The sequence below is a fragment of the Eretmochelys imbricata genome, chromosome 10 (genome assembly GCF_965152235.1).
Source record: "Eretmochelys imbricata isolate rEreImb1 chromosome 10, rEreImb1.hap1, whole genome shotgun sequence".
In the NCBI taxonomy this organism is placed as follows: Eukaryota; Metazoa; Chordata; order Testudines; family Cheloniidae; genus Eretmochelys; species Eretmochelys imbricata.
Genome location: NC_135581.1, coordinates 58,177,669 through 58,204,262, shown reverse-complemented (window position 1 = coordinate 58,204,262; position 26,594 = coordinate 58,177,669). Strand labels below are relative to the sequence as shown.

The 26,594-nt window shown below is 36.8% G+C and overlaps 1 protein-coding gene across 10 annotated transcripts in view; it reads left to right on the top strand.

The window, feature by feature from the left end:
- MINDY2 (MINDY lysine 48 deubiquitinase 2) overlaps nt 1–26,594 on the top strand; it is a 114,073-nt gene that overhangs the window by 54,924 nt on the left and 32,555 nt on the right. For all 10 annotated transcript variants that reach the window (XM_077827991.1, XM_077827988.1, XM_077827986.1 and 7 more), the window contains exon 6: nt 1,239–1,381. In XM_077827991.1, the coding sequence (XP_077684117.1) occupies nt 1,239–1,381 (143 nt within the window). The remainder of the gene's footprint in view (nt 1–1,238; nt 1,382–26,594) is intronic.

Below are 26,594 nucleotides of genomic sequence, written 5' to 3'. Positions count from 1 at the left end.
CCTTCTGAGGTATCATTTGAAAATTCATAATTGGCTGATCATTGCTGTCTTGGTAAAATATGTGTGGCAACATTATAGGTAAAGTTACAAGATTTTACTGTATAATATTACTGAGATGTTACAAGTTCAGAAAAGCAGGCATAAACCAGTTCCTCAATGACAAGAGCCATACTGATGCTTCAGGTGTCAAAAAAATCAAATGGACTTATCACCTGGTTAAGTGGCCATTCTTTGGCAGGAAAGAGGGTGTGAGTGAGAAACCTACATTTTTGGCAAAGAAACAGCTGGAGGTTCACATCCCCACAGATTTTCTGTCTCCTGAACCACAGCTGGAGATCTTTTTCAAAGAAAAAGAACTATAAGAAAGGGGAACAGGTGTCCCAAAACATTCCTCCCTTTCTTTCTATCAACGGCAACTACAACACCTGAGGAACAAAGAAACAGATTTGGACTGAAGGGGGAATCCTGTCAAAGGAAATTAGCCAGTAAGACTGCTAGAACATGTGGTGAGAGAGACTTTTTGCTTTAAATTCACTTAGCTTATTAAGTTAGGTATTAATTGTATTCTTGCCTTTTATTTCTTTGTAACCAGTCCTGATATTTATGCCTCATTACTTGTAATCACGCAAAACTTTTTCTGTAGTTAATAAACTTGTTTTATTGTTTTATCTAAATCAGTGTGCTTGGATTGAACTGTTTGGGAAACTTTGGGATAACAGGATTTGTACATAACATTTTCTTTTAATAAAATATATTTTATTTATATGAGCATGTGTTATCCAGGAGAGGGCTGGGCAATACAAGATGCACATTTCTGGGGGAAAGTCTGGGACTGGGAATTTGCTCGTGTTGCTCTGCAGTGTAATTCAGGAGTGGCTGGCACTCCAGCAGTATAGCTGGGAGTAATTTACATGCTGAAAGCTGTGTGAGAGCAGATCAGGAGTGATTGCTCCAACAGCAAAGCAGTGTAAAAGGCACCCCAGGCTGGAGAATTGAGAGGATGCAGCTTTCCATCAGTTCAGATTCTACCCTGGGTAATGTCATAGTGTCACAGATGTAAATTGAGAAGGAAAGTTAACTTATTTTCTTCTAGTGAAATCTAATTTGATATAAGCCTTGAGAGTTCATTTCACTAGCTGAGAGAGAATTTTTGATATATTTAATTTTTTTATGTAGGTATGTATGTATTTAGATGTGTATGATGGACCCACAGTTAATAATCTGCATTGCTTTTATAGGATTTGTAGCTGAACAATTTCTGAACAACACAGCCACTCAGTTGACATACCATGGGTTATGTGAGCTGACTTCAGCAGTTCAGGAAGGAGAACTTTGTGTGTTTTTCAGGAACAACCATTTTAGCACCATGACCAAATATAAGGTATGATTATTAACCTTTTCACTGATTTTTATTGTCTGTGTGTCAGCTAGAAAAAGGGAATTTGCACAGATTTGTAGTGACAGACTAAATAGGCTGCACTTTCTTACTGAATTTAAATGGTGGAGAAATATGACCCATTCCCAAATGACTACTATAAAAACAGCTATGTTTTAAGGTATATGTCATATTTAGATTAAATTATTGTTTTTGATAACTTAGCACTGTTTTTTAAAAATTAAAATAGCTAAATATTTTAGCTGCTTATTATAGTATTAGAAAAACTATTAATCTCTCTCCCACCCCCCACCCAAATAAAATTGTTATACAGCATTACTCTGGTTTAAGATCTTTGAGACAAGGTATTTTATTATTAGAATATGGATTATACAGGGTTTATACCCTTTCACTTTTATATTGTTATATTGCTGAATTTCTTGTCTTTGGATATGCTAACAATTGGGTAGATGCTCTCACGAAGCAAATCATTGGACAATGGGTGAACTCTTTCTACCAGTTAACGTGTTTAAAATACAACTTGTACTCCTGGGGAATTCTACACCAAGAAATTAAAAATTCTGTACACAATATTGCATAATTCTGCATATTTTATTTGTCAAAATAACACAATATAATCATGCCAGTTTCTATTATTTTGGTAATTTATTTCAAAATACCTGTCAAGTATGTCTGTAACAGTACAGACAAAAAAGAACCAGGAAATATTTTTGACAAATAGATTCCTTACTAGGCATATTAATACATAACTTTAAGTAATAAAGTGCATATAAACTGCAATACAGAAATGTATTTCCTGCATCCTTCAGAAGCAGTGGGGGTAATGGAGGAGCTGAGGGAGAGGGAAGTAATTGTTGGGAAGAAGCCTGGGAGTGAACCAGGAGGGTTGTTGAGTGTGGGTGGGAGAAGTATGGAATAGGGGGCTTTTGGGGAGGGAGGGATTGTTAGGGAGTTGGGGACCCTCCCCCATACAGACGCTGGCTGACTCTTAGCCTCTCCCATTCAGTCAGGCACATCTGCCCCTGTCCTCCTGTGTACTTGCAGTGCCTCCTTCGTCCTCATGTGTCCCTGCACCCCCACTCAGCCACCCTCTCCCCATGCATCCCCCTAACACCATGTGTCCCTGCACCCACCAGTGCCATTTAGCCCTTTTGAACCCCAGTGTGTGTCCCTCCCCAGCAGCCCCATATGCCCTGCTCCTCCTGTGCCTCCTCACCTGGGCAGGGCAGTGTGGGCAGGGCAGTGTGAGGAATACAGACTCTCCTCCACCAGCCTATCAACTGCTTGCTGCTATGGCTGGTGAGCTGGTTGCCCTCTGTTTGGTGCCACAGCATCCCCTGGTGGGCAAAAGCCATAACTGCAGTGACTCTCCAGCATTGTGTGTTTTCTATGGAGAGAAAAATAATTCTGTGAGGGACATGAATTCTGCACATGCACAGTGGCACAGAATTCCCCCAGGAGTTAACTTGACCTGTCTATACTAGAGTTTTTAAAAGATGTTAGTTAAAATGTTTGAGGTAACTTTTTAAAAATACATCTTTTATCCTAAACTAGACAAGCTCTTTATGTGTAGACAACTTGACTAGCACGTAGCTAATGACAGGGTAAATGAGTTCAGTGCTAGGTATGACAACAGCCTAACTGTTTATATTTGCAGAAAATTGTGGAAACAGTGCCTGGGATATGGCCACCTCTGATTAGTTAGCAGCATCTAAAATTGTGGAAAAGCCAATGAACTTCAGAGATGAGAGGACTCTTGTCTGACATCTTCTCTTGAAATTAAAATGATAGGGATTTGAAATTTCTTTGTGTGTAGGAAAGGGTAAACTCTTTATGTCCTACAAAGCAATTACATAGAGTGGAAGGTAAACCACTTTTATTGGCCTTTTTGTGACGTGAGGAAAGAGGTTGACATTAAATTTATAACCAGTCAAACAAGGCTCCCATGGGAAACCAGAGGTAGACTAAGACTCAGTGACTGTAGGGCTCACCAGCTCCATCGATGGAAGGATCTGTCTCATTCAGGTTCAAAGGCACTCGTGGAGCACCATTGCTTTTAAGACAACTTTACAAATCCTAAAAGGCTGCTGTGATTGAATTAACCATATAGCGTTATCCAGAAAGGGGCACTGTCAACTTTGAACTCAGTCAGCCCTCTGGGGAGAGAGGAGTGACCAGGTCTTTGGAGACAAAAGTTCAGAATGACAGAAGTCAACCAACCCCTGCGTGGTTGATGAAGCTGAAAATTCTGACATGGAACTCTAGCTAAGTTCTCTCAACATGAGTGTGAATTTTAGAAAGTTTTACCTTTCTATATTAAAGCTTTGCAGTTGTGCATTAGCCAGATTTTAGTAAAGGAGCCTTCTTTTTTAATTCATGTGTATTTATTGTGCCTTGTAAATAGTGCTAATAATTGCTAATTTTTTTACTACATTGTATTTAAGTTAGTGTGTCTCTTCTAGACCAGAAACCATAAGATGGAGTACAGATTAAATGTACAATCATGTTGGACAATGTGATTGAGGGCAGAATTTGGCTGGCAGAATCTCCTTTTTATCAGTGTGTGTTTGTTTGTTTGTTTAGAACTCAAACAGTTTTACTAATTATTACCATACTGTCCCCAAAATGCAACATTACTTACAAAAATGAACTTGCCACTTTTTATTTACTACTTTTTAATGTTAGTGATAAGGTAATTTTTTTCCAATTTTGTCGTACTAGTGAAGTAGTTGAAAAAGCCAACTTGACTTTTAGATTGAATTTGTAGGTCTGACACTTTGAATAACTTTTTACTTGTAAGCTTGTTTGTCTCTAGTCACCTTTTTTACTAATTTTTCAAAAAAAAAAGACACGCTTTGAATTAAGTTAATGTGGAATACAGCAACAACCAATAGTTACAGGAGTTGTATTCTGTAGTCTAAGACAACAAGGGAGGAAGCTAAAATAGGCCATTCGTGAACTTGTTGGGGGGTGGAGGGGAAGACTCTGAATACTGAGTAGAAGTCTGGATGGAACTGGAGTTGGGAAGCAAGATCTTCTGCAGAATTTTAATCTCTTCCTATAAGCCTCTCCTCTGTTGTGGGAAGGAAAAGAGGAATTTGTGCCTCAAAACTTTATCATAGTCAAATTTAGTTAATTTAAGACTCTATTCACATCCCAAATGTGCACAGACTACAAATATCATCTGTGAACAGCCTTTGTCATCACTGCTGAGGGGACAGTATGTGCTATAACTCTTGTTGACAACAGATATTTAGAATTTTTGCTGCTAGAATTAAAGCCAGAAAAATAGTAATTTCTTCCATGAGGTGAGACATTCCTATGATTACAAAGATATGGTCTCATAATAGAACATAATATTCTAGGAGATCTTACAGGTCTCCAGTTACGTTTATGTGGCTTCATGCCCAATGAAAAGTCTGAAGAAATGACAAGTGTTTCCATCATTGTTACTGGTCTGTTACTTTCAAAATGTGAAAAACTCTGTATAACTCATTCCTTATGGAGCACTGAATAATTAGTAACCTGAATAAGCTGTGCAAATTTAAGACTTTAGATGCTACTTTTATTCCTTTATTTCTTTCTTTATTTAAATATAGCCTTGTAGATCATTGTAATGATGTTTGTAACGTGGACCAAAACATTGCAGGAAGGGTGGGAGTGGTTGTGGTTGTGTAGGGGGATATTTAATGTGGCCTTTTTAAATAAAAAGGACCTGTCCTACAAGCACCAACTGTTTTGAACAACAAATAAATGAGATTTAGAGCAATATTTCAAGTAGAATCAGCCAATCATAACACAAAGTAATATTTAAAATAGTAAAAATGCATTAAATTCACTTATGATATTGCAATTTAAGTTTTTAAGATGTTAAGTATGTTTCTGCTGTTCGGAATGGACTGAAGTGTCACTTTTTTAAACTAGTGAAATATAATATGGGCCAAATTCTGTCCTCTTATCCACACATGGGAACAGTGTTATTTTTAGCCAGAGACCAGTATTTGGATCAGAGTTCAAAACTTGGCTTTTAATTTTCATCGTGGGTGTTTTACCAGTTTAGCACACTTAAATATAGATTATATGGTGAGATCACTTTAATACATGAAAATGCTGCGCCTCTGGGATTATAGACAACATCTTTTTAAGTGACCAGCAATAATATAGTGTGGTTTAGGACACGAAATGAGTTCCTATTACTAAAAATACATTTCTAAGACTGAAAACAAATCTGGTTTTAAATTGAATTTAAAATATCTGAAAAATGTCATATGTTGTCAGTATATTTTACTCTCATCCTACTTATAGGTATCCAGCAAATGAAAGGTATTGTCGACTTTGAAAATTGTGTTTAACATTTAGCAATACAATAGAATCTCATGGATTTAGACTTGTTAATAAACTTGTCCCCACTTTGCTATGGAGATTTAACACCTGAATAACAGACTTGCAAAAATAAAGAAGTTTTAACAATACAAAATATTTGTATTATTCCATACATTGAATATTATTCAATATTTGAAAATTAGTTAGTACTGTAGACAATTAAATACTCTTATAAATTAAGATTAAAGTATACCTATTTAATTATCGAAGTACATTTTGTGGTGCGTTATCCTTGGTTTTAATTACTTATTTTTTACAAATTCACAAAGGACCCTCACCCCAGTCATTTCTGTGAATTTGCGAGATTCTACTGTATATTTTCTGTACATTTTACGTCATTTTAAATTTTTGCTTTTCATAATATGAACAATCTAAAATATCATAAATAGTAAATGACTTTTTCTGAGTGAAGTGTGACTGAATAATTTCCCAGCATGGGTTATTAAAGTCTAATGTGCACATTTACAAATCAACATTTTGTTTTCACATTTTAAAACTGAGTGAGCTAATAAAATTGCTGTCCCAGTAGAACCAATAATTCATCCATGAAGGATCCCAGTAGGTACTTGGAAATGTGATAGAAAGCTTCATGAATAAAACTTCTGATTTCTAAGGATTTCTTAATTGGGAGCAGATTCCTTATGAATTGCTTATAATACTGTACATACTGGCAATAATGGTGCACTGAACAACTCTTTAAAATTATAATATGCTGTTACATTCAGTTTGTGCATAATTAAAATATTCATAGACATACCTAATACACATGTCCAAATCAGGTGCTGATGTATACATATGGCTGATTAGTTGGGCAATGGGCATATGTGATATATAGGTCCTGCACATAAATTAGATATGTGCAGATGGATTGTGCATGTTTTACTTCAAAAATGTGACTCAAATTTTTATTAAGTAAGTTAGAAAAAAGATGGCATGCTATTTGATACATTTACTATGTTATATATGTTTGTCTCTGTTTATCTTGGTGGAGAGCAGATGTTACTTTCAAGGGTTACTTTTCAAGATTTGAGGCTTATTATTTTCTAGAAAACTACTGCAGTGAATAATTAAAGCTAAAATATAGCTATAAAAATAAATGAACAAGGTGCATTTTGATGCATTATACTTGTTTACACTTGCTCAGTCAGAAATCAATAATTAACAGTTGGATATCAGTGGGTTACTGTTAGTGAGCCTATAGTACAGTCCAGTCCAGCTTCAGTTTTAGTTCCCTTAATGTAAATTTCTTAGTATAAATAAATTAAATAGTACAGTAGCATGACTTGGAATGTCTTAATGTACATTTCTTAGTATAAATAAATGTAAATAGTACAGTAGCATGACTTGGAATGTCTTGTATGCAAAACATTTCAAACTAGGGTGTCATGGTTTCAACAGGAGTTACAGGTGCTGAATATTCCGGTTACTTATGTGCCATTATGTAGATTTAGATGTTTAACTTCAGGCACATAATGTTGAAAACTTTGGCCATAGTCTTTAAAACTACAGTTTTGGGTTTTTTTCATATTGATGATCTCTAAAGATTGTTAAGTCCTTTACTGAACGACTCACTTTTCCAGAAATTTAAACTGGCACTACGGAACATAAGATGGTTTGATTAGAAGAGTACAGTGCAAATTTAGTTCTTGTTTTTAAAACAAGAAGGGCCAATATAATGTATAGCTTTACAAGTCAGCTGGAACATTTATAATCTCCTTGAGACTTTAAAGGAAGTTAATGTAGGTCATATATTTCTTATGATATAAAATTTGACAGGAAAGTATCTTTACTTCCAAATTATCAACAAACTAATTATTTAGTAATGAGACTTTTGGGAGAAAATGAGAAAAAGTTAAGCATTGTTCTGTGAATGAGGTGATCTAAGCAGGAGGGCAGACATTAGCGAAAAGGCCCCATACTAATGAAAACTAACCACAAAGTCATTTTTGTTGTTGTCATGGCCACATTTATTTCTACTGTGTATGAGATTCAGTAATCTATTGAAACAAAATACAAGATGCTAAAAAATATGGTCATACAAATAAATAACTGATCTGCTACTCAGTAACACAATCTGCTCTTAATGTTTATGCTTGACCTCCAAATCTTGGCAGTAGTAATTGAGCTGTAGCCAGCACTGCTTCACGCATCAGATTTCTGTTCTAATTGAGAAGTGATAGAAATGTTTACTCTATAATTATGAGATGAACAAAACATTTAAATATAATTTAAGACAGCAGGATTTCTTTGGCTGAAATGCAATATAGTCAGTGGCAGAATTAAGGCTGTTGTGATTTGGAGGATGCATGATTGAATTGGTATAATTGAAAATGAGGATGTAACTTTTGTCATTCTTCCCAACACATAGATATTATTGCTTGCTTCCAGTGCACAGAGTATGTTACAAATGGTTTTGGGGGAGATAGGATTTGAGGTTCAAAAATCACTACCTTTCTTATATTGTTTCCACGTTAAGTTTTATGTTGTTTCCCACTTAATGAGCATGAAGCTAAACTTGCCAATATACTACAAATGAGTAAGAAAATACACTAGAGGTCTTGAAAATTAAATATTAAAATATTATTCCATTCTGCAGTCTCTGCTACACCAGTGTGGAATGCTTGTCAGTCATTCTTGTCACGCAAGTGACACAGAGATCAATCAAATTGCTCCAAAAAGTTTGGCCTCAAGGATTCTTGGTCACATACTGTCTCCTAAATTCTCCAGTTTTTGCTCAGAGTACATCGTAAAAGTACCCTTGCTCTGTCATGGCTGAAAAATAAAAAAGTTACTCTGAGTCAACAAATAAAATGAGAAAAGGGGACAAGAAATGTCTAACTTGCAGAGTGCCTCTTCAACCCCCAGCTGCTGGGTCTATTTGCCTCTGTTGCTCTGAGGACTTCTAAGACCATCAGGTGACACTGATTTGGAGCTTCCTGCTGTTCCAGGACCTTTTACCTCAAGATCAGCTAGGAGTTCTGACAATCATGTCTTGGCAGCACAGAAACCTACAGAAGAGGTAGGAAATTCTGCTCAGTCTATTTCTAATTTCCAGAAGGGACACAATGCACCTCTGTTCCTTCTACTTAATTTAGTTTTCATTATAGATAATTCAGTTGTGGAAGTGAGGTACAGACAAGACCTCTCACTCAGCCTACCATTAAGACAAAGAAATCAGCTTCTACTGCAAAGGCTAGCACTATTTTTTGTTGTACCCACCTCCCAAGAGCATGAACTCAATTTCAGCTCAGCCAAAGTCTGATAAGGAAAATCTCATTGGGGACAGCTATGAAGAGTTAATCATCCAATGATGAAAGTGCCTTCCTTTCTCTCATCCTCTGAGATAACCTGGTAGAGGATGATGATGATAAGGGTGTTGAGTCTTCCAGGTCGTAAGAGGTACTGAAGGACTTAATGACTTCTGGATGAATTTCCTGTTTATGCTGAAATTATTACTAAAATGCATAGAATTAAACCTTCTACTTATACATTGCTACAAGGGAACTCTAACTTATAGTAGAGGAAGAAAAACCTAAGAATGCAGTTTATCTGTGTCTGTCAGAAAATATCTTTGTAAGATGCTCATGACATTGAATTTGCCTTTCCTGCTAATGCTGCCAAGCTTTATAAGTTCCCCAATATTAATGTGAAATGCTGGTCCTCAGTCCTTAAAATAGTTTGTGGTGGCTGCTTGGATCCCACTGAAGTAAAAGCCAGCCCCAGAATCTACTTGAAAGAGTTGATTCAGTCCTTTTAAAATCTTATAGGTCTATGGCAACCCATCTAACCATCTCAGTTCATTCTTTCTACATAGCTAAGTACCTAATAAAATGGTAGAAAGGAGAGCTCTTGGCTTCTCCTGAAACAACTGCTTCTTCATGTCTCCACAAATTGTCAATTCATTATAGTTTATCCTGCTCTTACCTCTATGATACAAGTTCAGACTGTTTTTGTACTACCCTTTATATGGATTTCCTTGCATTGTCAAGCAGAGTCTCCATGTCTTTGCTTTTGGACAAGATACTAAATCACTGCTTAATTCAAGCTTGTGTCCTTTCTGTATAGGGAGGGACATGTTTTCAGGGAGACTTTATAAAGCCATGAATGACCTTGCTGAAAATGTCTCATCAACTAAACATAAAGCTCAGGCCTTGAAATAGACCCAAACATTACTTTTAGTAATCTTGCTCTTTGGTGGTAAACCAAGTAGGAACAGTTACTGAAATCAGATCCTGTTGTCCCATGTAAACAAGGACGAAGTTGGGAAATTAAATTCTGTCCTTTCTGAGAAATCTGACCCTTAAGGTGTTTCAGAGATACAGGCTAGGATTCTTGTATTTCAAAATCACTGAAGCCTCCTCACTTCCAGCTACTTGGCCCACTTTGTAATGTCCCAAGGCTCTTAGTTTCTGGACCTTCCCAACCACTCTACATTTTAAATGGTGCTTCTTTATTTAGGAAGGACTCTTAGCCATGTTGAAACATTTGCAAGATCCTCTGTGAAGAAATTATTTATTTCATTTGTTATCATACCCCTAAAAAAGTCAGCAATCTGTTCATTCTGAAAAGCAGTGGTTAAATCACTACCTCATTACTCTTCCAATCCAGGAAGTTCAAAATAAAGTTTAGACTCTAATCCTAGCTAAAAACCCAAGCAATTCTGTGGCATCTGTGGGCCTTCAAGACTATTTTCTGTATGTGCCAAATACACAAAGTCACAACTATGAAGTTTTGCCTTAAGGTCTTGCATCTGTCCTATTGTATCTTCCTGTTGGATTTAGTGTAATCTCTGCAAGTTTTAATGATCTTTACAGCAGCAGTACTGTAATAGCCGACAGGAGAAGAGGGAAGTGATGGTAGTCATACTGCTGCACTGTGTGAGAGGGGCTCTATCTTCTGGGTTACCTCATATCCGGCCCTCAGGTTGCACCCTGGGCTTGTTTTTGGTCCCATGTTCTCAAAGCCTTATATTTTGAGACCTGGCTATTAATAGCTAGTACAGATTAGCCATCTTTAAATCACAATTATAGAAAATGGGTAATCTCCGCAAACCTGAAGCTGCAGGAATATTGGAATGCTAACCTTTTTGTAAGTTATTAGTACAAGAGTTTGCAGTGCAAATCTTTTTGGAAGAACAATTCTTGATAGCTTTGGTAGCTTAAAAATGTCAACCTTGCTATAAAGCATTCATGTACATTACATGTATGCACTCTTGTACTTGAGTGTTTGGGTTGTTCCCAAAACTCAACATCATTCTTGAATTTTGAGGTTGAGATGCAATTGATTTACTATATTTCAAAGAAGGCTGAAGTATATGCTAGTCTCCAATCACACCTGATGACACAATGCACTTAAGTTACCTGAGCTGCTGATTTGAGCCTGGCTGTAGCCTACATAACTATGAAAAATAGATACAATTGTTAGTAATTTAACCTAATTTCAACATAATTTCTTCAAATATAACATTAATTTTAATAATATAGAAATTTGGAAGTGTCTTTATTCTGCTAAGATAGTTCAGAATAAAGAAAAGACAGAGATCCTAATTTTTTATAGGACCCAGTTTTTAACTGTTAACTCTAATAGATTTATTTTAAATTCTCAGACAATTAATCCAACACTCAAAAAGTAAGTTCTGTAAGTTTTGGGGAGGATATGCTGTTTTTCATAAAAAATAGAGGTTGAATCACTTTAAGTGCAAAATGGAACTCAGCTTTAACTATGGAGTTGAGTTGTAACCAGTGCTTCCATAGTGGAATATAAATATTTACTGAAAAACTTGTTTTTTCCAACCAATAAAAGTATATTGTGTTGTCATATGAGACCAAAATGCAGAAGAAGCTGTGGGATTTAAATTTCTTAGGTTAGTTCAGCTAACGTGCATTGCAGAGGTGACTTGTTGCATTTCATAGCCTTGTCTACATTAGAAAAATTTTAGCTTTGCATGCACAGTTGCATACACTAGCAACCCCATGTCCACATAAAGAGCTTGCAGCAGCTCACAGAGTACTGGAATCATAGGTGCTGGAACTAGGGATACTAGGGGTGCTGCTGCAACCCCTGACTTGAAGTGGTTTCCATTATATACAGGGTTCACGGTTTGGTTTTCAGCACTCCCACTACACAAGTTATTCCAGCATCCCTGACTAGCACTGTGGCAATTGCTCATGCTCAAAGCAAAGCTCACCGCCATTGTACTCTGCATCAGATCAGTGTGCTCCACTGCAGTGCTAGAACAGTCTGACTGTGTTGGGGTTGGAACTGCACCAGTGAGATATAACTGTTTCACCAAATCCCCAGTTTCCTCAAGCCTGCTCATTTAACTTGTAAAATACGTGCTTATATCTATTTTTGCATAAAGACAACTTTCAAAAGTATCCAGTTTCCATTTTCAAAAGTCACTTGGGTACTTAGGCACCTAGGTCACTTACAGTCTTCTGAAAACTTTATTCAACTTGTATATGTATACACATTTGGACACTTTACATTTTACAAATAGAAAACTGGATGAAGCAGTAAATAGAAATTTGCAAGGAGCTGTGGGATAGTTGCCTACGGTTCAGTGTGAGTGCAACAGTTTTCAGCGAGTGTTGTTTGTAGACATGGTGAATTGTGATCGCCCCAAAGAGGATGGATACTATGGATTCTCTGCAATGTTGCACTCTGCACTGGGTGTTTATCCATAGTGCAAGTTGCACTGATAAACTTAAGTAGTTTAGACACAACTGAGGGACACACATGCTAGCAGATTATTTATTTATTTATTATAAAACGCTGGCTACAGAATAAAGGTGTCACCTGGACTGGTTGTTGCACCTGATTAACAGAGTCCTTGACATATGAACACAAAAAGGAACAAAATGTAGAGGAAAACACAAGCTTTGCACTGTTTGTTCCCTGTCACCGTATAGGGCAATGTTGTATGTTATTGTTTGGAGAGTTAAGCAATATTAAAATATCAGTCTTATTGATATCCTCACACTGTGCTTTTATACAATATATAGATATCTCTTGATATTTTATTTTAATTTCATGTTGATAACTACAATGTCACTTTAACTAGTCCATGGATTAAATGACCCGTGACTAGAAAAGTATGATATTAACAAGCATTCTTCAGTCAATAATGCATTTTTAGTTTTCAGTCACATCATTCACATTAAAAGGAAGACATTAAAAAATACAGCAACAGCAGTTTTAAGACGGGAGCTAATATTGCCTTTGTCAGCGGTTTAACATGAGAGAGTAAAGAAATTGTTTCCCTCTCCAAAGAATTGGATTTTGTTTTGTCTGTTTATAAAAGTTATAATACTCTGGATGTCACATCCAGACCTTTAATAATTTGTTCAAATTTATACACATTATAATTTTAGAAAAAATACCATTACAAGCCTAATTTGATGAATAGATTTTGGAACATGTAAGGAATATAGGCTTGCATAAATTAAGTCTTTTAGCCAAACTTTAATATTCCTGCTATGGAAAACTGTATTATTAAAATCTAATGTAGATGATACTTCATACTCTGTTACCTGACATTGCTTATTAAGTTAAAAGTTTAAATGAGTATTGTGATGTATTCTTTGTGCATGTTTCTTCTGCTTGTGTTCATAAAGAGATGTTATATAGTGTATATATATATTGCAATTGGTGAGAAAATTTCAATTACTGCCTAAAATAATGGGGAGAATAAATTGATAATTCCATAAGAGTATAGACAGTTTCCTAATCACTTACATAACAAGTTGCACTGGATTTTTTTTTGTACATTTGCACTTGAGCATTCATCTCTTCTGTCCCTTACCCTTAACTTTCTAACAGCTTTTGGTTTTGCGGGCCTTTAATTGTGCAATAGTATTTTAAAACTGTTAAAGATGTGATTTTTTTTTTTTTTTGAGATTTGCCTCTGCTTTCCATTACACAGATAATAAGTACAGCAAACGATAATCCCCCAAATCAAGGAAAAACAGGACTGTAATGAGGGGCTCTGGTAAGATATCTTAGTTGGACTGTTTCCCTCTGGTATGACTGCTTACACACTCTGTTTGCTTTACAGAAAAGTAACAGGAAACTAATTTCCTGCCTGGACTGTCAAGTGTGTTTTGTGGTGATTTTATGTAGGTTAAAAAGATATTTTCTTTCTGTATTAAGAAATCTGCATAGTATTTATCCAAATTCTACATATATGTCATAGAAACACTTACAATTTTTCCTTTTTAAGCATCAGTAGATTTATCTTTGTAAAAGTAGTGAGCTATTTGTGTCTGAGAGATTAGACACACACAACATTAATGCCATTTGGCACTGAATATAATTTAAATTATTCGAATACTTTTGCTTGTCTGGTAATAGTACTATTTTTAGTCTTAAAGATCAGGACCATCAAATCAAACGTTTATAGTACTTTCAAAAAACAAGTACGCAGTCTCTCAGTTGTCTGATAGTTACTGTAACTAGGCACTGAACTATATTATTCCCAAAATAATTGTGTGTTCATCTCAATATATAGTATTTTTGTAACACTGAAAGGGCCTGATCCAGAGCTCATTGAAGTCAATGGGAATATTTCCATTGTCTTAAAAGGGCTTTGGATCGGACCTAATGTGTTAATTTTTCAGGACTAAGTTTTTTAAGACAGAATGTAGTTTTAATTTTCAGTTTTCTAGGCTGATCAAAATTTACGTATTGGTTTTATAATGTATAAACAAAACAGAAAACACTGTAAAAATTTTTATAAATCACTTTTATAACAAGTAATCAGTGTATGGAATTAATTGTTAGAAATGTCGTGCAAACCAATAGAACCAGTAAGTGCGTTGCCAATCAATACATAAAGGCAACTGCTAGAAGAAATGTGGAAAAAGTATATTCATGTTAAGACTACTTGTAGCTTGACATGCCACAGCCTATGCTCATTGTCCTTGCATTTATCAGATTATTTATTTATAAACAGAAAAGTATTAGATGGCTCTTCAGAGAAACAATCCCATTATCAAAACTTGCATTTGAGGCTTTTATGTGTAAGGCTAAACTGTGTGCATATGTCGTGAAGGCCAAGACCATAACAGGGTTCAAAAAAGAACTAGATAAATTCATGGAGGATAAGTCCATCAATGGCTGTTAGCCAGGATGGGCAGGAATTGTGTCCCTAGCCTCTGGGAAGCTGGGAATGAGCGACAGAGGATGGATCATTTGATGATTACCTGTTCTGTTCATTCCGTCTGGGGCACCTAGCACTGGCCACTGTCGGAAAACAGGATACTGGATTAGATGGACCTTTGGTCTGACCCAGTAGGGCCATTCTTATGTTCTTATTCTTATGAATATATGAAGTCTTAGACATTCAGGATAAATATTTAATATTTCATAATTATTCAATAGGCTTAACATCTACTAAAAATAAATACACCTCTACCCTGATATAACATGACCCGATATAACACTAATTCGGATATAACGTGATAAAGCAGCGCTCTGGGGGACGGGGCTGCGCGCTCCAGGGGATCAGCACATCAGCGTGTCTGGCTCCGACACGCTGCTCTGAGCGGTGTGTTAAGGGTGCCGGGCCAGGGCCAAGGGGTTGGATAAGGGGCAGAAGGTCTCGGGGGGCAGTCAGGGGACAGGGAACAGGGGGGGTTGGATGGGTCAGAGGTTCTGGGGGCGGGGCAGTCAGGGGACAGGGAACTGGGGCATTGGATAGGGCGTGGGAGTCCTGGGGGGCTTGTCATGGGGTGGGGGTGTGGATAGGGTTGGGGCAGTCAGGGGACAGGGAGCGGGGGTGGGGAGTTGGATGGATCGGGGGGTTTGAGGCGTCAGTCGGGGCAGGAAGTGACTACTAATAACAGAAATGCTCGAGGCCAAAGCAAGTTCGATATAACGCGGTAAGATTTTTTGGCTCCCAAGGACCGCGTTATATCCAGGTAGAGGTGTATCACTTGTGTGCCTGTGACTAATTTTTTAAACCCTTCTCTTCTATACCCTTTCTGATAACAGCTGTTACTGCAGTATATATAGTAATGTTCACTGTTAGCTTTATAGCCCTTGAAATGTATATTTCTAAAACATTGCTATATCAGTTTGTCTTCGTCTTTGTATTCATTTTTAATTCCATATTTTGTAAACAATGAATTCTTAACAGTCCATCACAATTCAGATAAAAACATCTATGCTTAATAATGTATAATGTATTGTAGACTCTCAGCAAGCATGGCCCAAAAAGCAGGCCACAATTACTTAAATGGATTCATCACATAAACTAGAAACTTCTTATGTGCAAGATATCTATCCTTATATCATTGACTATGCTCTTACAACCAAATCTCATCATTATTTCTGTTTTCAAGATCAACAGCTTAAAAATTCAGTTTTTACTGACTGATGAATTGAGTTGCCTGTGTACATCGCTCTTAAGAAATTGCAGGATTCTTAAAACCTCTCCCCTTATGACATCAGTTTGAGTTGTTATGAGAGGCTGTAATAGAAATATATGAGAAATGACACCCAACAGAATGGCAGTGCATTCAACTAATATACAAGACTTGAGTTCAAGAAAGGGTCTTGCTTCCAGATTCAGATCCTTGATCAGTGCATCCTCATTCTCAAGGAGATTAGATTAAACATGTTAGTATTCAACTGTCAGATTAAACTATTGCGCAATATTTGTAATTTAAATATTTTCTTTTAGCTTGGGAGGGGGCAAGACATGATCACTTTTCTTATAAAAGAAGACAGGAAGAAAATTACAATACAGAGGATAGGAATTAATTTCAATTTAATCTATTATATGACCATCTTCTATAACATATTGTTGCCAGAAACATGCAAAGACTACCTCATAAATCAACTGTACATTTGTTTTACTGGTTACAAACCACAAATTCCAGATTGTCACTGTCTCAAATTAAAAACAATATTTACATAGGAACACAGGTTATGGAATACTGGAAATACTGATGCTCCATTTAGTTCAGTAGCCAGATTATGACTATTACACAGGAGTAGCACAACTGACAGTACATGATGGTCAAACCTCACCTTGCTCTTGTGGTTTGCTCATTGCCTCTCAATACTGTATGCAAGATTGGCATCCATTTCTCTCTTGATACCAAAGACTACCTGAACAATGGTAATATATGGGCCTCTACGGAGCTGTTTTTGGGTAACTGCAAAATAATTAAAATCACGAGATCTATTTAAGTTGGACCTATAACTGACAGGTGCCTAGAGGGGGACTTTCCCCATATTCCTGCAACTCATAGTTATTTATCCCATTTTGTACTTTGCTAGGCTTTGCTCATGTGAACCAGTTTATTTTTGAACTAGCCAATTGCAGTGGTCTTGCTTAGATGGATCAGTAAAATCTGAAGTACTTTCTCGCCTTAGAGGTGGAAATCGTGTATTAAAATGTTTGTCTTATTATAAAGAAAAATATCTGCAATTTGAAGATAATCATGATTTATATACACCTATTAAATTGCAGTTTTTAAAGCAAAAGAAAAAAATAGTAGCAAACATTTTCTTCAAGCTTGAAACAGTTCTCCGGTATCAAATAAATTTTGGCTTTGAAATAGTTTAAGAAATGTTTAGTTTTAGTCTGATGGGGAACATCTACACAGGGATAAAAGACGCATGCCATGGCTGTAGCTGGCCTGGGTCAGCTGTGGGGCTAAAAATTGCTGTGTAGATGTTTGGATTCAGGCTGGATCCCAAGCTCTGGGACTCACAATCTTCACAGGGTCCCAGGGCGCAGGCTCCAGCCTGAGCCCAAATGTGTACACACAATTTTTTCAGCCTTGGAGCCCAAGCCCTGTAAGTCAGAGTCAGCTGACCTGGGACACCTGTGGGGTTTTTTATCCCTGTGTAGACATATCCATAGAAGTTATGAAATATTCTTTTTAATATTTGTAATTGGATAACTGAACTTGTCACAAAAACCTTTTTACCTTTCAAAGACCCTTGAAATGACCCCTTAAAAAAAAAAGAAATCATCCTTCCTGTTTGAAGAACATCTCTAAAGCATGTAAATATTCTCAAGTATTTTTCTCAAGTTGCAGTCCATATTGTATCATTTTAGAAGCTTTATTTACACCTTTATTTGCCTTTCTGAATAAAATCTGCAGCTTCATTTAATGTGATCCAATACTTGTTTAAAAAATGAACTAATGTACTATCCAAATAAAAACCAGATGGCTGTAATAAATAAAGGATCAAATACATTTGTACAAGGGTTCAAAGATGGAATATATTAGGGTTGTCAAGCTATTTAAAAAAATCACAATTAATTGCACGAGTAATCACACTATTAATAATAGAATACATTTATTTAAATATTTTTGGATGTTTTCCACATTTTCAAATATATTGATTTTAATTTTAACACAGAATACAAAGTGTTCATGCTCACTTTATATTTTTTGTTACAAATATTTGCACTGCAAAAAACAAAAGAAATAGTATTTTTCAGTTCACCCAATACAAGTACTGTAGTGCAATATCTTTATCACGAAAGTTGAACTTACAAATGTAGAATTATGTACAAACAATAACTACATTCAAAAATAAAACAATGTAAAACTTTAGAGCTTACAAGTCCACTCAGTCCTGTTTCTTGTTCACCCAATCGGTCAGACAAACAAGTTTGTTTACACTTGCAGGAGATAATGCTGCCCGCTTCTTGTTCACAAAGTCACCTGAAAGTGAGAACAGGTGTTTGCACAGCACTGTTGTAGCCGGCATCGGAAGATATTTATATGCCAGGTGTGCTAACAATTCATATGTCCCTTCATGCTTCAGCCGTCATTCCAGAGGACATGTCCATGCTGATGACAGGTTCTGCTAGATAACAATCCAAAGCAGTGCAGACCAACGCATGTTCATTTTCATCATCTGAGTCAGATGCCACACTCACAAGGTTGATTTTCTTTTTTGGTGGTTTGAGTTCTGTAGTTTCCACATTGGAGTGTTGCTCTTTTAAGACTTCTGAAAGCATGCTCCATACTTCATCCCTTTCAGATTTTGGAAGGCAAATCAGATTCTTAAACCTTGGGTTGAGTGTTGTAGCTATCTTTAGAAATCTCACTTCGGTACCTTCTTTGCGTTTTGTCAAATCTGCAGCGAAAGTGTTCTTAAAATGAACAACATGTTCTGAGTCATCATCTGAGACTAATATTTCATGTTATAGATGGCAGAATGCAGATAAAATAGAGCTGGAGACATACAATTCTCCCCCAAGGAGTTGTCACAAATTTAATTAATGCATTATTTTTTTAATAAGCGTCATCAGCATGGAAGCATGTCCTCTGGAATGGTGGCCAAAGCATGAAGGGCCATACACATATTTAGCATATCTGGCATGCAGATACCTTGCAGTGCTGGCTACAAAAGTCCCATGCGAATGCCTGTTCTCATTTTCTGGTGACATTGTAAATAAGAAGTGGGTAGCATTATCTCCCGTAAATGTAAACAAACCTGTTTGTCTCAGCAATTGGCGGAAAAAAAGTAGGACTGAGTGGACTTGTAGGCTCTAAAGTTTTGCATTGTTTTGTCTTTGAGTGCAGTTATGTAACAAACAAACAAAAATCTACATTTGTAAGTTGCACTTTCACAATAAAGAGATTGCACTACAGTACTTGTCTGAGGTGAATTGAAAAATACTGTTTTATCATTTTTATAGTGCAAATATTTGTAATAAAAATAATAATATAAAGTGAGCAATGTACACTTTGTATTCTGGGTTGTAATTGAAATCAATATATTTGAAAATGTAGAAAAACATCCAAAAACATTTAATTTCAATTTTTATTCTATTATTTAACAGTGCAATTAAAACTGCTATTAATCGCGATTAATTTTTTTTATTTAATTGCATGAGTTAACTGCGATTAATCCGCAGCCCTAGAATATATATTTTATCACTTGTACATAAAACAATTGTGCAATGTATATCTGATGTAAAACTTTTTTGGACTTAACTGTCTTGAGTAATAGTTGTCTAACTTTCTCTCAAGTCACCAAAAATACTGAAATTCAGAAAGATTTTTTTTTTCACTTCCATAGTTTTCCTACACACCTTCCCTTCACTCAACCATTGTTATAGGACCAGTTATTTCTCACCATCTCTTGCATTACTCAAGTCTCTTTGAAATATTGCTTCAAACTGTTTTCTAAGGTGGCACTCTTTGGTTATAACATTAGAATGCAGAAAAGTGAGTTGCAGTGAATTGATCAATAGTAGCCATATAAAACTTCAGCGGTGTGGGAGTTTAACCTGCTGAATAAATGTAATTCAAATGTCTGTAATGCATTTGCGTTGAACAGACTTGTCTGTCATGAACATATAGGGGTATCTGCCTAATCAAGAAAAGATAGACTTTTTCCTAACCATCTTACTATTCCTGTACCATCTACTGAAGATTACAAAGGGAAGGGATTTTGATAATCACTTAATTTGTAGAAAATGTTGGTAATGAGATTGCTGATCTTAGTGTTCTGTGTTTTATTTAATTCCCATAGCTGTGCTGAAAGGTGTATAGCTGATCTCAATGACTTACAGAGAAATACACAATACTACAGCAAGCTTTTTATAGTTATAGAGAGATTCTTTTTAGGAATGAGACAAAATAGAAATGTCAGATTTTGACATCCTTTAAAGTGTTGGTCATTTGATCTGAGTACTTGGATCTGAACTTGCCCCTAAAATTTTGATTTTGTGTCAGAGCTAAAACTAGAAGAGCTATGTTTTCTGGTTTACAGGCAGAACACAGAAAATTAATAAAGTGTAGACAATAGTCTAATATTGATAATGGTTTTCCGTCAATTGTGTCAGATAAGCACAGGCTCAATTTGAAGGCAGTCCAGTCCCTCCTGGGAGTTCCCTAGTGCTCAGAGAGGGAGTATGCCTGCTGCTGTATCCCTTAGGGTGATGCCAGATATTATTTTGCCCTGTGCAGATAGCTGATTTCAGTAACTAGTGTGGAGAAGTGTGACCGTTTCTGTCCCTTGCAAATTTGGGAAGTTTCCTTGTGGCCTCTCCCTCACTGCCAGTGCTAGGCATGATATGGTCCATAATCTTCTCTCCTCACTGAGGAAAATGTTACTAGTTGACACAAGTTTTTTTAATAATTTTACTATAGTCTTTTCTATAGGGTAGGCAAGACCAAAGCTCAAACAATAGAAAATCATTAAAGGGGAAGTTTTTAGCTGTATTTGACATACTGGCTTTTACTCCTCCTGCTGTTACAGATTCTTGTAGTATTGTTAATTGAATTTGAGTGAGAGGGTTATGCCACCAGTTTTGGGGCTAGTAGTATTGGAGTATTAGTTATCAAATGAAAATCTTTTGATAAACAGCATAGCATTAATGTTGCCTGTCAGCCAACCAGTTAAAAATCCCTGACAGGTCTCTCTTTTGCCTTTATTTATTTGTGATTGAGGGCCTTTGGAGGAGGAACTTTGGACTGCCAAAATGAACTGTTGTTGAGAGACTTTGATATGTATGTAAGCAGTAGATGAGCTGCTCAGTGGCAACTCAGTACGATTAACCATAATATTAGCCAGATTCTGAATTAAAAGGATACTAAAGAGAGAAATAAAGAAATAGTTGCGTCAGGACACTAATACTGAGATACCAAGCCTTCCACCAGTAAGACAATTATTTGAATGTTCACTAAATTGATACTGAGTGAAATCATGGTTCTTTGAGGGCTACATGAAAATACTTCGTTTTATGCCCTGGTTCTAGTGACTTCTCCAAAAATAAAATAATAATAAAGTACAGTTGGTACCTTTTTTGATAGTCTGAGCAGAACCCAAGTATTGCATTGGTCTGGAAGTTGAACTACCTTCTCATTACAAGAGGGTGGGGTCTCTAGATCAAGTTTAAAATGTCATTTGTGTATGTAAGAACACTTGCAAAATTGTTGCTAGTACTGTAGCTGTTCTGTTCATTTGATGTCTTTAATGACCATTACAGTCTAAGGGGAAAAAAAATGTGATCATACATGTGATGGTCATATCCATGTGATAATTTGCGCCACTGACCACTTTATTTGCACTCTACTCACTAATCCATCTCTACTGATATTGTTATCGTTCCAAACTTCCAAGCAGGAAAAACAGTTGCCATGGGGGTTGGGGTGAGTGATGTAAAACTGCCCCATTTTTATATCTATTCTGAAAGAGTAAATGGAAAAATCACTAAAAAAAACAAACAAAAAAACCTCCCACTTCTTTCTCCTTGCCACAAAAGAGAGAAATGTTTTGAAGTCTCCACTTGCAGATAGGAAAGAAGCCATCCCTTAGGGAAGATTTGGCTTATACAATATTGTAGTTTATGTACGAGACTTCAGAACTTCTTCCAGTATCAGTCCTCAAAAATCTACGCTCCAAAATGAGATTTCTCTGTGTAAAACCCCCAAAACAAGTTTTGCTATCTAAAGTTACTGGACATAAATTGTTATACAACATTTTTAGGGCTATGTGCAATAAATGTCTAAAAATTATTAATAAAATTAAAATTCTAGTGTCTATAGTTGAAACACTTCAGAATTGCTTGAATTGTAGTATGAGGTTAGTAAATTAATTCAATCTTTTAATCTAGTATGTGACAATTAGATTTCATAGGCTTTTTTTCATGGAATAGAATAGAATCATAAAATATTAGGGTTGGAAGGGACCTCAAGAGGTCATCTAGTCCAACCCCCTGCTCAAAGCAGGACTTATCCCCAGTTTTTGCCCCAGATCCCTAAATGGCCTCCTCAAGGATGGAACTCTCAACCCTGGGTTTAGCAGGCCAATGCTCAAACCACTGAGCTATCCCTCCCCCCCACATTTTCTTCACATAAAATTTAAAAACGAACTTTTTGTAGTAAATGTTAAGTTGTTTCACAATATTTTTGATAGCTATAGAAAAGAAAATTAGGCATGGACCAAGTCTGCTGCATGCTTTCCATGGGCCAAAGCTTTGAAGTTTTGTCTTTCACTTTTTTTTTAAGATGACTGAATGAATGCATATTTTTATATTAGCATAATGTAGTTAAAAGATGGCAACATTCTGTCTGTAAAGAGCAAGTATTTGAACACTTTGATACTCGTAGGAATGCATGCAAGTGGTGGTACATTAATTTTGAAGGAATAAATGGGCCTAAAGCATCAAAAGTGTTAACGTGACCCTGTAATTGTCCAGCATTAAACAGTTTTAAACAAGGTTCGAGGTTTGGGATACGGCCCCCTCAGCCTGCTTGATACCCTGGCAAACACATCATTAAACATCCTTTTAACCTTTTATTAAAGAAACAGAAAAGGAAGTTAAAGCATTTGAAATACTAAGTATTAAATAAGGCTTTCATTTTCAAGTACTTTGATCCCTTTAGCTGGAGAGAGTTTTTAAAAAGGAACCTCCCCTGCCACCACCCTTGTTTCGCTGTCATTTAGGCCATTCCTATGCTATGCAGTGCCATAGCTGTGTCGGTATAACAGGCTACAGTGATGGAAGGTGTTTTTGCTTCGCTACAGGAACACTACCTCCCCAAGCAATGGTAACTAGGTTAATGGAAGCATTCTTCTGTCAACCTAGCTGCATCTATAGTAGGGGCTAGGTTGACATAGGTATGGCAGTTGGGGTGTGGATTTTTTTTACCTAAATTTTACATGTAGACAAGTCTTTAGATGGTATTTAAAATGGTAAAAACTGTCCTTTCTGGGGAAAAGAGAAGTTAGTTGAAATGGGCTGGAGCTATAGTTGTTGAAATCCGATCCCATTTCCTGAAAGACAAAACAAGACAAATACACAAGTGGGGAGAGAAAAGAACAGCAATGATATAAAATGGAGCTGCTGTCTCTGGTGTTAACTCTCACTTGCAACATGACTGCTAGAAAAAAACAGCCACACTAAGAAATTTGCACCTGTGTCAGGCTGTTTGGGCCATTGCTTTTAGTTGCCTGTTTCTGATCACAGGCTTACAGTAATGTTGCAAAGCATACAGTTTTAGCTGGTTAGGCCAGACTTCTCTTAGACAGAAGGTGAAAGGATAGGAAAGAGAAAATATGGGATGGAGAAGGAGAAGGAAAAGGACATGTGAGGGGTTGGGAGTAACAGTCTCTTATCAGGGGGTATTTGGGAGTGAGCCAGAGCCAGTGGAGGAGATGATGTCATTTGGGTCCCTCTCTTGGCCAAGTCTGGTCAGGACATCTCTGAGGATCAGGGTAATGAAACCCTGATGATGTCACTGTGGATCCCTGATTCCCAGGAGGCCATGGGAGTAGCAGCCATGATGATGAAGCCTGCTCCTTCCCATTCTTTGTCAGCCAGTCATCGCCTGTGATTTCCTCCTGCCCCCAGTTTTTTTTATTTTAAGGACCCCAAAAGGCAGCGCTGGGTGGAACAGCTCATCCTCTCATTAGGTCTAATTTCCAGCCCACAATTTTGGTTCACTGATTTGAAATCATTCTAGGAAGGAAAATGCCAAAGAAACCCACCACAGTGGCATTTAATTTCAGAAAAGGGAACAACATTAAAATGAGGACTCTAGTTAAATGGAAATTGAAAAGAACAGTTGCAAGAATGACATGCCTGCAAGCTGCATGGGAACTTTTTAAAACACCATACTACAGGATCAAAATATATGTATATCCCAAAGAAAGAGAGAGTAAGAGCTCCAAAAATAACACCACCATGGTTAAACAGAGTAAAAGAGACCGAGACAAAAAGGCATCCTTTAAAAATTGGTAGTCATATCCTTCTCAGGAAAATAAGATTATAAACTCTGGCAAGTCAAGTGTAAAAGTATAAGTAACCAGACCAAAAAAGAATTTGAAGAGTAACTAGCTAAAACCACAAAAACGAACAGCAATTTTTTTTTAAGTATATCAGATTCAGGAAGCCTGCCAAACAATAATGGGGCCACTGTATGATCAAGGAGCAGTCAAGGAAGACAAGGCTGTTAAGGAGAAGCTTTACATCAGTCTTCACTGCAAAGGATGTGAGGGAGAGTCCCACACCTGAGCCATTCTTTTCAGGCAGTAAAACTGAGGAACTGTCCCAGATTGAGGTGTCAGTAGAAGAGGTTTTGGAACAAATTAATAAAAAGTAATAAGTCACCAGGACAAGATGGTATTCACTCAAGAGTTCTGAAGGATCTCAAATATGAAACTACAGAACTACTAACTATGGTATGTAACCTATCACTTAAATCAGCCTCCGTACCAGATGACTGGTAGATAGCTAATGTGATGCTGATTTTTAAAAATGGCTCCAGATGCAATTCTGGCAATTACAGGCCAGTAAGCCTAACTTCAGTACTGGGTAAATTGAAACTGTAATAAGGAACAGAATTGTCAGACACGTAGATGAACAGGATATGTTGGGGAAGAGTCAACAGAGGTTTTGTAAAAGGAAATCATGCTTCACTAATCTATTAGAATTCTTCACGGGACATCAACAAACATGGACAAAGGTGAACCACTGGATATAGTCAACTTGGACTTTCAGAAAGCCTTTGACAAGGTCCCTCACCAAAGGCTCTTAACTAAAGTAAGTAGTCTTGGGATAAGAAGGAAGGATCTTCTCATGCATCAGTAACTAGTTAAAAGATAGGAGACAAAGGCTAGGAATAAAAGGTTAGTTTTCACAGGGGGGAGAGGTAAATTGCACAGTCCCCCAAGGATCTGTACTGGCAGCAGTGCTGTTCAACATATTCATAAATGATCTGGAAATAGGGGTAAACAGTGAGGGTGCATAGTTTTCAGATGAAACAAAATTACTCAAGATAGTTAAGTCCAAAACTAACTGAGAAGAGTTACAAAGCGTGTCACAAAACTGTGTGACTGGGCAAGAAGATGGCAGATGACATTCAGTGTTGATAAATGCAGAGTAATGCATATTGGAAAACATCATCCCAACTACACATACAAAATGATAAAATAGCTAAATTAGCTATTACCACTCAACATAATGTGCAGCAGCCGTCAAAATAGCTAACAATGTTAGGAACCATTAGGAAAGGGATAGATAGTAAGACAGAAAATATAATCATGTCACTATATAAATTCATGGTGTTTGCAGTTCTGGTTGCCTCATCTTTTAAAAAAAAAAAAAAGAACATTAGAATTGGAAAAACTATAGAGAAGGGCAACAAAAATTATTAGGAGTATGGAACAGCTTCTGTATGAGGAGAGATTAAAAAGACTGGAAGTGTTCAGCTTGGAGTAGAAACAACTGAGGATATAATAGAGGTCTATAAAATAATGAATGGTGTAAAGGAAGTGAATAAGGAAGTGTTATCTACCCTCTCACATAACACATGAACCAGAGGTCGCCCACTGAAATTAATAGGCAGCAAATTTAAAACAGATACAAGGAAGTAGTTTTTCACACAATGCACGGTCAACTTGTGGAACTTGTAGCCAGGGCATCTTGTGAGGACCAAACTATAACTGTGTTCAAAGAAGAACTAGATAAGTTCATGAATGATAAGTCACTTTGGATGGGCTATTACCAGCAGGAGAGTGAGTTTGTGTGTGGGGGGGTGGAGGGTGAGAAAACCTGGATTTGTGCTGGAAATGGCCCAACTTGATGATCACTTTAGATAAGCTATTACCAGCAGGACAGTGGGGTGGGAGGAGGTATTGTTTCATGATCTCTGTGTGTATATAATGTCTGCTGCAGTTTCCACGGTATGCATCCGATGAAGTGAGCTGTAGCTCACGAAAGCTCATGCTCAAATAAATTGGTTAGTCTCTAAGGTGCCACAAGTACCTTTTCTTTTTGCGAATACAGACTAACACGGCTGTTACTCTGAAAAAAGTCCATCAATGACTA